This window comes from Catharus ustulatus, chromosome 1 (genome assembly GCF_009819885.2).
Source record: "Catharus ustulatus isolate bCatUst1 chromosome 1, bCatUst1.pri.v2, whole genome shotgun sequence".
Lineage (NCBI taxonomy): Eukaryota > Metazoa > Chordata > Aves > Passeriformes > Turdidae > Catharus > Catharus ustulatus.
The window spans coordinates 136,984,514-136,997,726 of record NC_046221.1 but is presented as its reverse complement, the minus strand read 5'-3'; the positions used below and the strand labels follow the sequence as shown (position 1 = coordinate 136,997,726).

The 13,213-nt window shown below is 41.8% G+C and overlaps 1 protein-coding gene across 1 annotated transcript in view; it reads right to left on the bottom strand.

The window, feature by feature from the left end:
• Positions 1 to 12,984, bottom strand: part of ESRP1 (epithelial splicing regulatory protein 1) — a 29,832-nt gene extending 16,848 nt beyond the window's left edge. The window contains exons 1-6 of the mRNA XM_033067025.1: positions 12,691 to 12,984; positions 12,356 to 12,484; positions 11,430 to 11,543; positions 8,899 to 9,013; positions 1,693 to 1,791; positions 1,539 to 1,593 (exon numbers count right to left, since the gene is read on the bottom strand). Of these exons, the coding sequence (XP_032922916.1) occupies positions 1,539 to 1,593; positions 1,693 to 1,791; positions 8,899 to 9,013; positions 11,430 to 11,543; positions 12,356 to 12,484; positions 12,691 to 12,822 (644 nt within the window). The 5' untranslated portion in view covers positions 12,823 to 12,984. The remainder of the gene's footprint in view (positions 1 to 1,538; positions 1,594 to 1,692; positions 1,792 to 8,898; positions 9,014 to 11,429; positions 11,544 to 12,355; positions 12,485 to 12,690) is intronic.
• Between the last annotated feature and the right edge of the window lie 229 nt (positions 12,985 to 13,213).

The following is a 13,213-nucleotide window of genomic DNA, read 5'->3' as shown; positions in this document are numbered from 1 at the left end:
TTTGTGCTTCTGTTATCTGAAGAAGGTTACTGGTATAAAAATAAAGTACTTGCCTGTCTAATCAAGCTAGATAGAAATTGAAGCAGAACACTTAGATGTGACAGAGATTAGTGCTTATTATTTCTACTGTGACAGTGTATAAGAACCAGTCACAAGCCAAGACCTAATCTGTCCAGGGCTGTACTCAGCACACACAGGACTCTGGCCTGAGGAGCCAAGCCTTAACATTGCTGGTTCAGGCCATGCTGTGCTACTAGAGATAGTATAGCTAAAGGCTACATCGGCTGCTTAGCATGGGAATAGCCTAGCCACAGAAAGCCAGGTTTAATTGGTCATTACTGCAGTCTCTTTTGTTCTCTTACTTCTTGAAAGCGTCAAGTACAACAAAACCTCACAGCTACTCAAGCCTGCCTTTCTGGCTATCACAGAACAGCTTTTTTTGCACGAAGAGCTTAAGTGATTGATTAAGTAGATGAAGTGTTGTTCAGTAATAGAGGACTCCCTTGTACAAAAGGGCTGTGGTATGCCTGGAGGGTCATGTTTCTCACTCACATTTTAATTTCTCAAGTGGCTTTTCTGTAACTATCTGTCTCAAACTGTTCCCCCTTGCCTCCTAGTTCTGTACTTCTCATTATCTCAAATAAAATGTAAATCTTCCACTTCATCCCAGAATTTTGTTAGTGAAAGGAAAAAAAGCTTAGAACAAGGCTGAACATAGCCCCTGAGCTAATCTCTCTGGACTCTTTCTGCCAATGTTGCATTTTTCTTACTTTTTTTGACTCTAAAGCATAAGTATCATCTACCATTATGACAGATCCTTAATCTGAAAGGGAGAAGTGTTTGTGCAAGATGGGAATACAAATAAGGTCAGTTTAACACCAGTATCTTGTGATATTGCAGAGAAATCATTGATAAAACCACTGAGAAAAATCCGTATTTACACATAGAAAAAACCAGTTACATAAAAAAACCCCCAACCACCTAAGCAACAAAGCAGGCATCAAAAGCAGATAAAGCTTTATATTTAAAACATATTTGGGAATCAGAATCACCACAGTTTAAGCAATTGAGAGGTAGTACAGTATTCCTGGCACAATATCTTTATGAAAGTGTTTCTTCCCTACTAAAAGAAATTATGTATCTGCAGTGCCTGTGTAGTAAATTGCAGAAAGAGTGCAAGAATTAGTAACTAATAGGGTTATTTCTGAAACACCGCTTACATTCTTTGTTAATAGCACAACACACTTAGCACCCATTATAAGCACTTATTAGCAGAACACAGAACTCACAGCAGCTAATAGGAAACACCAAAGCCTAACAAGAAAACAGGCTTGCATCTGATCATAGATTGCCTGTTCCCTTTCTCACTTGAAGGATTTAATCGATTCCCAGAGTAGTGGGAAGGTAAATAAATATAATGAAAACAGTTATTGGCAAATTAGGAATAGAGAGAAGTACAGCTGATCTAAACAGCAACCTTAAACAAAAAGTGGTAGGGGTTGAAACATGTACAACAAGAAGAGGGAGGAAATACTTACCAAGGCCCACTTTCAAATTTGTAGTTCACCCTTTCTGGATCTGAAAATCTGTGATCTATGAAATACAGCACAAGTTATCTCCTATTTTGCCAATGTACAGGACAAGCAGCAAAACCGAAGAAGCAAAGAAAATTAATTCATAATAATTACTCACTGTATGGTTCAGATATTAGTGTTAAAATAATATTCCCCATATCTTCAACTTGAGAGGCTCCATAGGGAAATGCTGGACTGTTCTTGTCAAGATTTAAATCTTTGTGCTGGAGTTAAGTCAATCATCACCAAACAGATTTCTAATTGGTTTCCTGCTAGAGCAACACACTTTCATGTTGTCCTTTTATGTTGCTTCCCAGGAGAAGATTTCATCCATCTTCCTGCTGGGATACATTAGCTGCTCTGCCTTGGCCTCTAGTTACAGCCACCTGTGGGAGCTGCAAGGTCACTCCAGAAAGCGTCTGGGGACATGAGACCCCATAATAAGGACATGTATTTAATATGTCCATTAAATATGTATGTTTCACAGATACACCTCTGCATGTGGAAGAGACTGGAGCCCTGTGCTCTTTAATTAACATCCTCTTTAATCTTCAGATGAAAATTTGGGGCAGGAGAAGAAGCAAACAATTAAAAGCTCCAGAAATGGAGAGATACATCACACGCTTTTTGACCAAGTAAATTCTAAAGCAGAATAAGTATCTTAGCGCTTTAACAAAATTAATAAATGACACCTCAGCTAAACCTTGCCTATCAGAAGTTATAACCCAAGTTTTCTGCTGTTCCACAGAAGCATTTTGAGAATCTGGTTAGAGAACACCAGTCATGTTTTGTCAAGAGACAAAACAGAGCCCCACAATCCATAGCTTCAGTCTGAAGGATTTTGAAAATGACTGCAAGAGAACAGGAAACATCCTGTTCTAGGTAGGCCATAGAGAGACCAAAACCCCCCCCCATTCATAAAGGGAGGCTGATTTAAGTTGCATATACCATCTTTTTTCAGACAACTGATGCCCCTCTCCAACACCAGGCTACAGGACTGTAAGATTAGTTGCAATTCTACTCCATTATTTATGAAGCAAACTTTCAAATATTTTTCACTCACTTTTTGAGGACTGAAGGGTAAAAAATATAATCAAGAAAAAAACCCAAGGAAATCTTGGAATAAACATTGTACTTTTTACTTGCCTTACCAGTTTGCATCAAGACTTCAGAGCAAAAATGATAGTTTCTTAAACAAGACCCATCCTGACATGGAGATACAGTAATGGAATACATTGAAAACAGCCAAGTGAACCAATTATTTGCCCTCATGCCCCCCAGACTACATTAAACACATTTCAAATGCTCCAGAGCCTCCATTATGATAGTCAAAGTTTGCTTCATAGTCAAAGATAGCTTTCCTAACAGGAAACCTGCTTTCTACACCTAGAGCCAAGGAACATTTGAGTTGCCAGATGCTTACATGAAGTGCAGGGAACAGAACAGTTTCTCTTAGAAGCAAACACCTCATACCAGTTTTGTTGCATCACCTCAACACGTGAGCCAGCACAAATTTCTGACAAAGTCTTCCCTATTATTCATAGGGAGACTGTAAATCAGTTCTACAAAATTGATTTTTAAAAAACAGTTATTTTATTAACTGTTGTCTTCTTGCAAGATGAAAAATAACTCAAACTGAATTAATGCATTCCTCTTCCACAGCAACTAAAGGAAAGCTGCAGTGCCAACAAAATACATTTGGGCTAATTTGATTTTGAAGCCTTGCTGATTTTAAGTGTGTATTGGAGTATGGAATGTGAGGGTGATGCTTAGTCTTAGAAGACCAATTGAAACTTAAGTGAATTACCTGAGTTTAAAAACCAGAATACTTAAACCAGTGACTCCTCCCCTCCAGCTGCTTGACTATAAATAGTTTGCTAGCTATTGCCTTTACTCTCCTGCTCCTAGTATCTTTGGGGTAAAGTACTGTGAACATTAAATAGTTTTTTAAAAAAACAAGTCAAAAATCCTGAGCAACTGCAAAGCTTGGTTTAAGAGATTACAATTATTTATGACAACAACAACAAAAAAAACCCCTCAGTCTTTCTTCCTAAGCTTCAAACAAACTCAAGCTCACCTCCTCCTCTGACCCCCCAGAAAGGGGGGTTGGAAAGAAAAATAACCCACAAACAGACTCTGACAGAGGGTGCCCAAGCAGCATCAAACAACTGTTTCTGGGCACCTCGTGTATCAGAGCAGATTAGTGCTTCTCCTCCCTTTCCTGACACTTTTACCCCTATAGCATCTAACAGCTTCACAGTGGGCTTGTGCAGAGTCTCAGCTGTTTATACAGGGAGCCAGAAGCTGCTGATGGTGCAGGTGCTGGAACCCTAGTCTTGCCTGACCAAGTCTTATGAAGATTTTGGAAATGTGTTTCCTCTGACAAAAGTCAAGAAATTGGGCAGGAGTTTCAATAGCTATTGCAGCAGGGGACATGCATACACATGTGCTTGGCTGTTAGACTGTGCTGTCAGAACTGACAAGACATTTCAATATTTCCTTTGTGCTGAGCCAAAGATTGCTACAAGTGATCAGCATTCAGAGAAGGGAATGCAGCAGTGTGAAAGGGGCAGGAATTTGAAGAGAGGCCACCACACAAAGAACACAAACAAGGACCTCACCCCACAATAATTTTTTCTTTTTTCTGAAGACACTGATCCACAGGAGAAGCAGTTCCTGAAAGTGCTATAGTGCCAACAGAGGCTGGTACCAGCTGTCAGACACAGGGAGTCAGCTGTACCAAACTGTAGAGAAATATAAACACAGTGGAGAGGAAGAAGAAAGTCATCAACACAGGCAGGCATAACTTCACACCTTCACCTCTGATTAGTTAGAAGCTCAGCTTTTAGGCAAGATTGGAGAAGAAAACTGACAGTTTTCTGCATGTTTAAAGAGCATGCTAAGTAAAAATCTATTGTAATGAACAAGACTGACTACACAGACACCTATGGACAGAGGCACTAGAAATTATGGTACTGGTCTATAAATCCCACCACTTGTTCTGTGAAGGGATAGGAGACCACACATATATCTCTGTACATTTATATTTACAGGATGCCTCTCCTGGGCAACTGGAAAAAGAAAACTACAGGGGATAATCCAAGCTCACATTTAAACAAGTGCTAGAAACTAGACATGGTTGTCCAGAGCTAATATATGCAGTAGCATCCACATGTATATTCTTAATGAAGCAACAAGCAAAAGACAGTCCCAAATAAGGCAAGATGGGAAACAAGGAACTACTTAATCTTGGTGTGCAGCTGTGGTACCACCTCCTGCAACACTCAGCAATTTAGAGGGAGCAGGAAAGAAAGGCATATTCTCTATTAGGGTGTCCTCTCTAACATGGAAGAAATTTCTAAGTCATTTCCTCAGAAGCATCACTACATCTTCACTCATTGCCAGCGTCCTTCAAGACTTACTCCTTCCCACAGTCTCTCCCATGTCTCTGTCTTTGAACTAATTTCTCATTAAACAGCTAACTTAACCTGAGATGACATGAAACAGCATTGCAATTGTGCTCTGCACTGATCCCTTCCCTTTTGTTTTTTAAGTCCCTCTAGACAAAAGACTACACCTTTCTACATAATGCTTTGCATAAAAGATAATATTACCCAGTTCCTGAGTACTATCACAGTAAATACAAATAGCAATCTCCAAGATTCCCAGCTAATACCCAATCACAGGCTTTTTATTGCCAGGGTTAAGCACTATTGGTTATAACTGTGCTCCACATTTTTGCTTCCAAGACACCCAGCTAAAAATACAAAAACAAACGAAATAAAACCTCAACAAACCAAGTTCCACTACTACAATATACAGCAGATTAAACAAGCTGTTCTGGAGTGCTCCGAGTTTCTACTGCCAACACCGGCAGATACTCCTAGTAAGGAGTTATCCTCACACATCCAGTTCAGAAGTGAGTGGAGCAAATCAAGTACTGGAGGAAGCAAGAGTTATTTGCCATTTAATGGCTTCTGCACACCCAATCTCGAGGCAAAGGATGAGTCTTCTGCAAACCTAATAGGAATAGTCATGCAAGCTTTATTCACTCCACCCTGAAGGCACTCACAGGGTGAAAACTGGCTTAGCAAGCTTTGCAAATCAAGAAGTGTAGCAAGTATGGGAGGTACAGAGGGTGCAAGAACAGCCCTGTTCCTTTTGTATGCTTACATATAAGAAAAAAAACAACAAACTATCAACAGACCCAAGTTCTTTTCTCTGCTGGAACATGATCACTTCTCTCAAGTTTTATTACTCAAAATTTCTCATAATTGTCCTGCTGTCATTACACTTACACAATTCCGACAAAGGCTGCCAGAAAACTGCCTCATACACAAGAACAACTTTGACACCATGAGTTAAGCAGCAGTAGCACTCCAAGATAATTGCAACTAGTCTCAGTCTGCCTTGGCCCCCTGAATTTCATAGCATTTTAAACATTGCTTTACCTTTATCTAAAAGAAATGAGTAGCTGCTTGTTGTGAAATTTATAACTTGTTGCAGGGGTTGGGAGAAAAGACTTGTAAAGCTTTCACCCGAGTTCTTGAATTTGGATGGCTTCATTGCTGTACACAAATTTCAAGTAGCCTCCTGAGAAAGTCCACAAAGTACTTTCTAAAGGAAGAATAACCCAGCCAGTTATTCAGTCTATTATCTCTGTGCTCTTTTACAAGATTGTGCTTGCCTTGTCTGCAAGAAATACACAGCCAAGCACCTACAATCCAGTGTGCTGTACACTGAAATACATATCTGAAATTAACTGCAATAGGAAGTTACCTCCCCTGACAGCTGGGAACAGTAGGGTGCATTCCCGATTTGCCTGTAATTTGTTGTTTAAACAGAAATGACCCATCAAAACAAAAACATTTGAATACTTTAATAACTTGAATGACCATAGATTAATACCCAGCTTTCTCCTAACTATTTCATAAGTTTCCTCTTACTGATCACCAGACACATATAAATGGAGATGTAAGTACATGGAGGGATGTGCCCAAAAATCATTCTACTCCTGCTTCTACCAGTCTCTTGACTATCTACTCAGTACCTTAGTTTCATACTAAAATATTTTACCCTCACCAAATGCTAATGTATCTAGCACACTACAGTTTCTGTAACAGAAATCATGGAAAATTCATACACCCTCTTTAGCTGTGAGGCCAAGAAGCTGCACTTTCTACAAGAATAAAAAGAGCTTGATGAAAAGAGCTTCTATGCACTAATCTACAGCTTCACTTCAAACTACTGCACTTATTTCTGATTTGTTTTTGTGTCTCACACCCCAGCATACCCGTGCAAGAAGGAAGAAAAACTAAACAACTCTGCACACAGCTTATGGAACTAGTCTTTAGACTCAGCCTCTGCTTAAACAATCTTTTTATCCTAAACATCACATACATGTCCATGGTCTGCAAGTGCAAATAACCTATATAATTTCTGACACTGAGGAGATTGATACATGTCAGCAAGGTTAGAAGAAAGAAAATTATCATATTTGTCAATAAAAGGAAAACAAAAATTGTTTCACCCTTTTTGGTCTCTGTATCCTCTGCTCCCACACACACACAATAATAGGGGAGAGTGAGTTGATTTCAGTATGTTGCATAAACATAGCAAGTTTACAAATAAGAGCCTCAGCAGTTACAAAACAAGTCACAAAAATAAATGTAAGACCAGAATGAAGTTAGGTTTATATATCTTAAAAACACATATCTTATCCAGAACTTGAATTCAAGCTGAGTGGATTTGGATAGACAGAATAAGCTTCCAGGAACCTGGAGAAAGTATTACTGGCAGCTGCCAAAACTACTCTTAAGTAGCACTGACTCTCCAGGGACTTCCTGACAGTCAGGTAACACAGGGTGATCTGCCCCACTCTCCTAGCAGGCAGGCAATACACAGTCCATCACCATGCCTGAGCTAACCAGTGACACTCCAGGTAGCTACAGTCAAATTCCTTCCACAGTGGAAAGGCATACCCTAGACATTCACATAAGGAAAAACCAAGTGCAACTCTCTGAAACAGATGAAGCAGCTCATGGCCTTGAATTTCTCCAAATCATGTCAAAGCATTCCCTAAGCAATGCACTAAGTTTTTGACCGTAACTTTAAGAAATCTCTATCACCCAGTTTCTATGTACCACAGCATTTATTTCAGTTTTCTACATAAAGATTCAGAATCCTACTCTACCATTTTCCTTCAGAATATGGGGAGAAATAATTTTTGCCCCTTCACTAGCAGAGATTAATCTTAATTTGCTGATAAAGCAGAGCATAATGGTTAAACACAAAAATCCACCCCATAGGTGTATTTTATGCCTCCAACAAGTACAAAGCCCAAGCAATACTAGTTCTGCAGTGGAAGCCCAAACATCTCTGAAGCCAGACATCACCTCTTAACAGCCACTCCATGGACACAATAAGGAAGTCAGAGGAAAAGTTATTAAAAACAATAGCAGCAACATCAACCACCAATAACAAAGACAAGCATCTCAACTTCCTTTATTCCTCATTGATACCTGACTTTTGTGACCACTACTTCAATAGCTCAGTATCTCTGTGTCCAAGAATAATTTTGGGATAAGTACTGAAGCCTGCAGCAAGACGGGAGACTGCCAGGGAAGCAAGGGAAGAAGGCATGGCCAAATCACAGCTTCAGCTCTCAAGCTCAGACTAGCAAAGAGCCAGACAGGATGGGGTTACAGACCACTTCAGACTATACAGAAAATAATTTTAGATATTCCTACCACTGAAAATGGAAACATACTATTGATTGCATCTTGGTGCCAGTCAAGCCTCACCCTGTGAGGTACAGCATGTGCACCTTCCAGGAGGCTGAATACCACATGTTTCAACAGTATCCCTGCATTAAGTTTATTCCTGTGTTAGAGATTCACGACAAGGTCACATCAAGAATAACCACCTCTGCTCCTGAAAAGTAAGGTGGTGTCCCACCATTTGCTCTTGCCCAAAATAAAAATCTAACTGATACTATGAAACCACCTCCAAACTTTAAAATTCACAACGGCAATTTGAAAAAAAATATGCCGGTTACATTAAACTGTGAAATTTAAAGAGACAGCTATAAAGGTGGTAAAGAAAACAGAAGTCAAGAAGAAACACAGGATTGTCTCCGTGGAAGCATTCATCCTCATATGCTTTTATCTTTATCTTTGTGAGAAAACTCAGTACAGCTTCGAGTTACTCATTAAAGTTATACCACCCCTAAACATGTGTTGCAAGCATTACTCATGCACCTCTGTTCTAAAATTCAGCCAAGACTGTAATAGCAGCAGAGAAACCATCACCGTCAAAAGGATACATTCTGTCATGGCTGCAACATCGAGTTTGCTAACTTCAGGTGAGCCAGGGCAACACTTCTTGAACTCTTTCCGCAAGTCAAAAAAGGAATAGAAGCATTCAGGCAGGAAAATATTCTGCAAAAGGAACAAAGTAACCACTGTCAGTTAGAGTGAGTTTTACCTACTTTGTGTCTAGATACCAAACTTTCTAACAAGATCTTTAGAACAAATAGGAAACGCAATCAGTCTTTGCTACAGAGAAAGCTCACATAGCTCTTAGCCAGGTACATTCATAAACTCTTTTGCTTAAACAGCTTCCTCTTTATATTGTTTAATAAGAGAAATGTGCTTTTTCGCTGCCAGAAAAACATTTGCCTTTATTACAAGAGCTTCAAATCCAATATATATGTAGCAGAGCAAATGCCTCCTATTGCAACATTCATCAATTCTCGATTGCAATTTTAACTGGATAAAGCCAGAGGGTAGTCAGATTAGTTTGTAGAATTAAGCAATTTTTGCAAGACTAGCAGATATTCTAGTTTATAGAAAAGGTTGTTTTCAGAGAATAGTCACACCTCCAATATTTATTTCCAATGAATAAAAAATCTGACTGTGCAGAAGAGGGCTTGACATGGTGCAAAGGTTGTCAGCCTATGCATGATAACTGCTTTAACTGGAGCAGACAAAGCCAGAAGCAAGTTATGTAGCCCACTAGAAGTCAATGAAACCCTTCTTGCCCCACCACTACATCTACCACATGCTATTAATTTTTTTGGGAATGGAAAAGAGAAGACGTGGAGAAGTCTTGGGGGCACCCGTTGAAACCAATGCAAACCCTTACACCTTCAGTTAGCTCTTCATCCCAGACAGAATAGTACATATTCCTTTTGGCTGTTTCTTGCCTGCAAGGCCTTTCCAAACTACACATAAAGGCTTTCTGGGATTTAACAACTAGTTAGCATGTTGGCATTATAACAGATAGCAGCCCATGTGAAAGCACATTTAGGGAGCCCAAAGAAAGCAGTTTAGGCTCCAAAACAAATTCTGCTTTGAGAACATTAGGGCTTATCTTAACATATGGACAGGTGTATTAGGCAAACAATTTTAAAGACTTATGAAAATGTAGATGGGCTTTCCAACAGTTCCTGCTCTAGTTTCAGCATGATTGTCTTCCTTCATGTGAAATGAAGTTCTGTACTTCATTTATGTACTTTTGGAATGGTTTATGACAGTTCATTCTCTGAATACCAGGAGTCACTAGATGGCCTCAGAATGAGTATCTTAGAAATAAATACCTTCTCCAGAGCCTAGAGATTTCTGCCTATCTGGATTTTAGTGATCCCACAACCCAACCCTCGCATTAGGATATTCATCAAAAAACTATTACAAGTCTCATAAGCATCTGAGTTACTTAATCTACAGGCAGCACAGAGCAAATTTCAAATGAAAAGTTCTGAAACAGCAACAGAAGATTTTGATTATTTGACTCCTGTCTGTAACCCTGGGATGATACAGAAAAAAGATCCCTGACATCAAGCCAATTTAAATAATTGTAGGATGTGTCCCTTCTTTTATCCACAATTTAAATGTATGTGTATGAGAAGCTTTACTTTATTAGCCAAGAAGAAAGTATTTAAAAACCTGTTTCCACATTTTCTCATGTTATCCATCGTAGAAGACAAACTACATGTGTAAGAACCGCCCCTTCATGGAGAATAATGCTGTTTCTCTTCTAAGCCTCAAAGCTATCAATACTTAAAGCACAAACAAGTATTACAACCAGCTCATTCAGTATCACTTTTGCAACAGCAGACTTACAGCAGTGTCTCTTCAAAGATAGGACAGCAAATTGAGGGGAAACAGAAGTCAGGTACAATGAGAGCAGCAGAACAGCTCAGTTACAGAGCAATGCATGTTCATACCAAACCACAAAATTAGGTGTTATTAATATTGAGGCAGTTATTTCAGAGCCAGAGAGACTCACATATTGCTGCAACCCTATCACTAACAAGAAGGAGGCAGGTCCTCATAACACTGCTAGTGATTTGGCAACTCTGAAGTTATGGAAAACTCCAGACTACAGGACTAATCATCACTCATAGCCTGCCTCAAACTACTGCTCAGTTCCTTACAAATACGACCACCACCCTAGGAGTGTCAGCTGAAGACCCAAAGATTGAAAGTTGCTATAACTAGGCATGAATGTAAAGTTTCAAAAAACAGTTTATGGTTAAGATGGTTAATTATTTAGCAACAACCCCAAATCCCACCAGTTAACCCTGTAGAAGCTACAAGTACCATCAATACATTGCTCCTTTCTCAAACATTTAAGATCATCTTCCTTCTGATTCAACTTAAAAACCCATCTCAAGACCACATAAGGACAGGGCACTGTGTATGCCTTCCACACAGACAAGCTGTTTAGCCTGGTAAGCACATTTCATGTGAGCAATGTTTGTGCTATGGTAGTGTGGAGATATCCTCATACTGGAGAGAAGCTGATTTGTTTTGCAAGAAATCACAAAAAGCACATTAAGCTACAGCTACATACCTTTTTAGAAGCTTCAGGGTGCAGAACCTGTCTAATGTGCAACTGTCCATCAGTACAGAAACAGAAAGAAGTACCTACACCAATGTTCAGCTCATTGCTCACGGACTGATTAAACTGTTGGCAGGAACAAGAGAAGAAACATGTTACAGAGATCAGAGTGGCTCCACTAGGCAGTGTCATCAGTTGGTAACATGTTATTCCTGGGCAGCACAAACACGGAGCTAGAATTTCTTTTCATACAAGCCTACTCCTTCACTTCCATGGATCTGTTTCTTACTAGCTAAGCACATGCTAACTTCCACGATAAAACTTTTCACAAGGAAGCCACCCCTTTTCCCCCTTCTAATGAGATATGGCTACACAGACAGCCCACTTTACAGAAGAAAAATCCTTTTCAAGATTCCCAAGAGCACTGCAATGAGGCAAAGCTGACTGCAGAGAGCTAAGGCAGTACTGGGGCAGAAAAGCTTTTCTGACAGGGCACTCCAGGAGGTCAGAAAGAAGACAGGCTTTCAGCCCTACCCTCAATGGGAATCACACACACTTCCTTGTTAACCTTGAGGCTTCAATACCATCACCTTCCCAGGACTGATGAGCACAAGCCTTAACAGGGGACACCTAAAGCTGGGTTTTCCAACACTGATTAGGGCTCACCCTCAGCTGAGACTCACTCAGGGTCTAGCATGGCACGGTAGGGAAATAGGTGACCCTAACCTTCCTCTCTTGGGGTTCAGCTCCTCCCAAGGCAAATAAAGAAAAGGAAAGGGAGAAAGGCCCACAAAGTCCTACACATATAGGTTTCCTGGCACACACATCTGTGGTGCTCCTGTACTGCTCTGATGGCAGGGATAAGCAGATGATGATACTACCTCTACCCACGGGGGAGCTCCCAAGAGAGACCAGCACTTAGCAGCCAGGGGTGTCACCTGTCTCAATGCCTGCTCCAGCGGTGGAGCCAGTGCCAGGCTCTCCACATCCACTTGGGTGATCTCCTGGCACTCAGCCGTCAACTCTGTGTGGTCAGGCCGGACCAGCACGTCATGCAGGTGCCCCAGCTCCAGAGAAAGCAGAGGAGGGGGTGAGTCAGCTCTCCGGGCCGGAGGTCCCCACCAGCAGCACCAGCCCCTACCCTCCACCAGAGCCTGCTCCAGCCTGGGACACCCATTACCAGCCCAGCGCCGATACCGCCCTGCCCGCATCCAGCAAGGCAGGCGCCAAGGGGAGCAGCAGGTCGGGGTGCTGCCCTGTCGGGTGAAAATACCTCCTTACTCCTCAGGTCGACCACTTTCCACAGGAGCTGGAGCAACTCTCGCTCGTCTGAGCCCAACCTTGCCCCGTTGGTGCCCGCCGTGGTCACGAAGAGAATCACCAGGTAGTCGGGAGACGCCGTCATGGTGCCACCGGGCCAGCAGAGAGGATAAAAAGGAGGAAAGGAAGAAGCGGGGAAAGAGAAGAAGCCGGAAACTTTCCTTGCCCCAGGCGCTTCCAAGCGAGACCCAAGCGGCAGAACCCCCAGCTGCAGCCTCACTCCCCAAGGACCTGGCGCGGGGGAGGCGCACGGCTCCCCCCCTTTCCCACCCCCTTTTCCCCGAGGTGGGTGGTAGCCGCTCCCACGCCAACTGCACCCCTGGGAAAGGCGCAATGGCTGCGAGCTTTTCTGCGCGGGGCCGCGGCACCACCTGCCCACCCCCGGCCCACGTGGTGCAGGTAACACACACCTGGCGCCGCCGCCCATTGGCCCCGCCGGGCGGGGACGTGGCAGCGCGGCGGGGCCGCGATTGCGG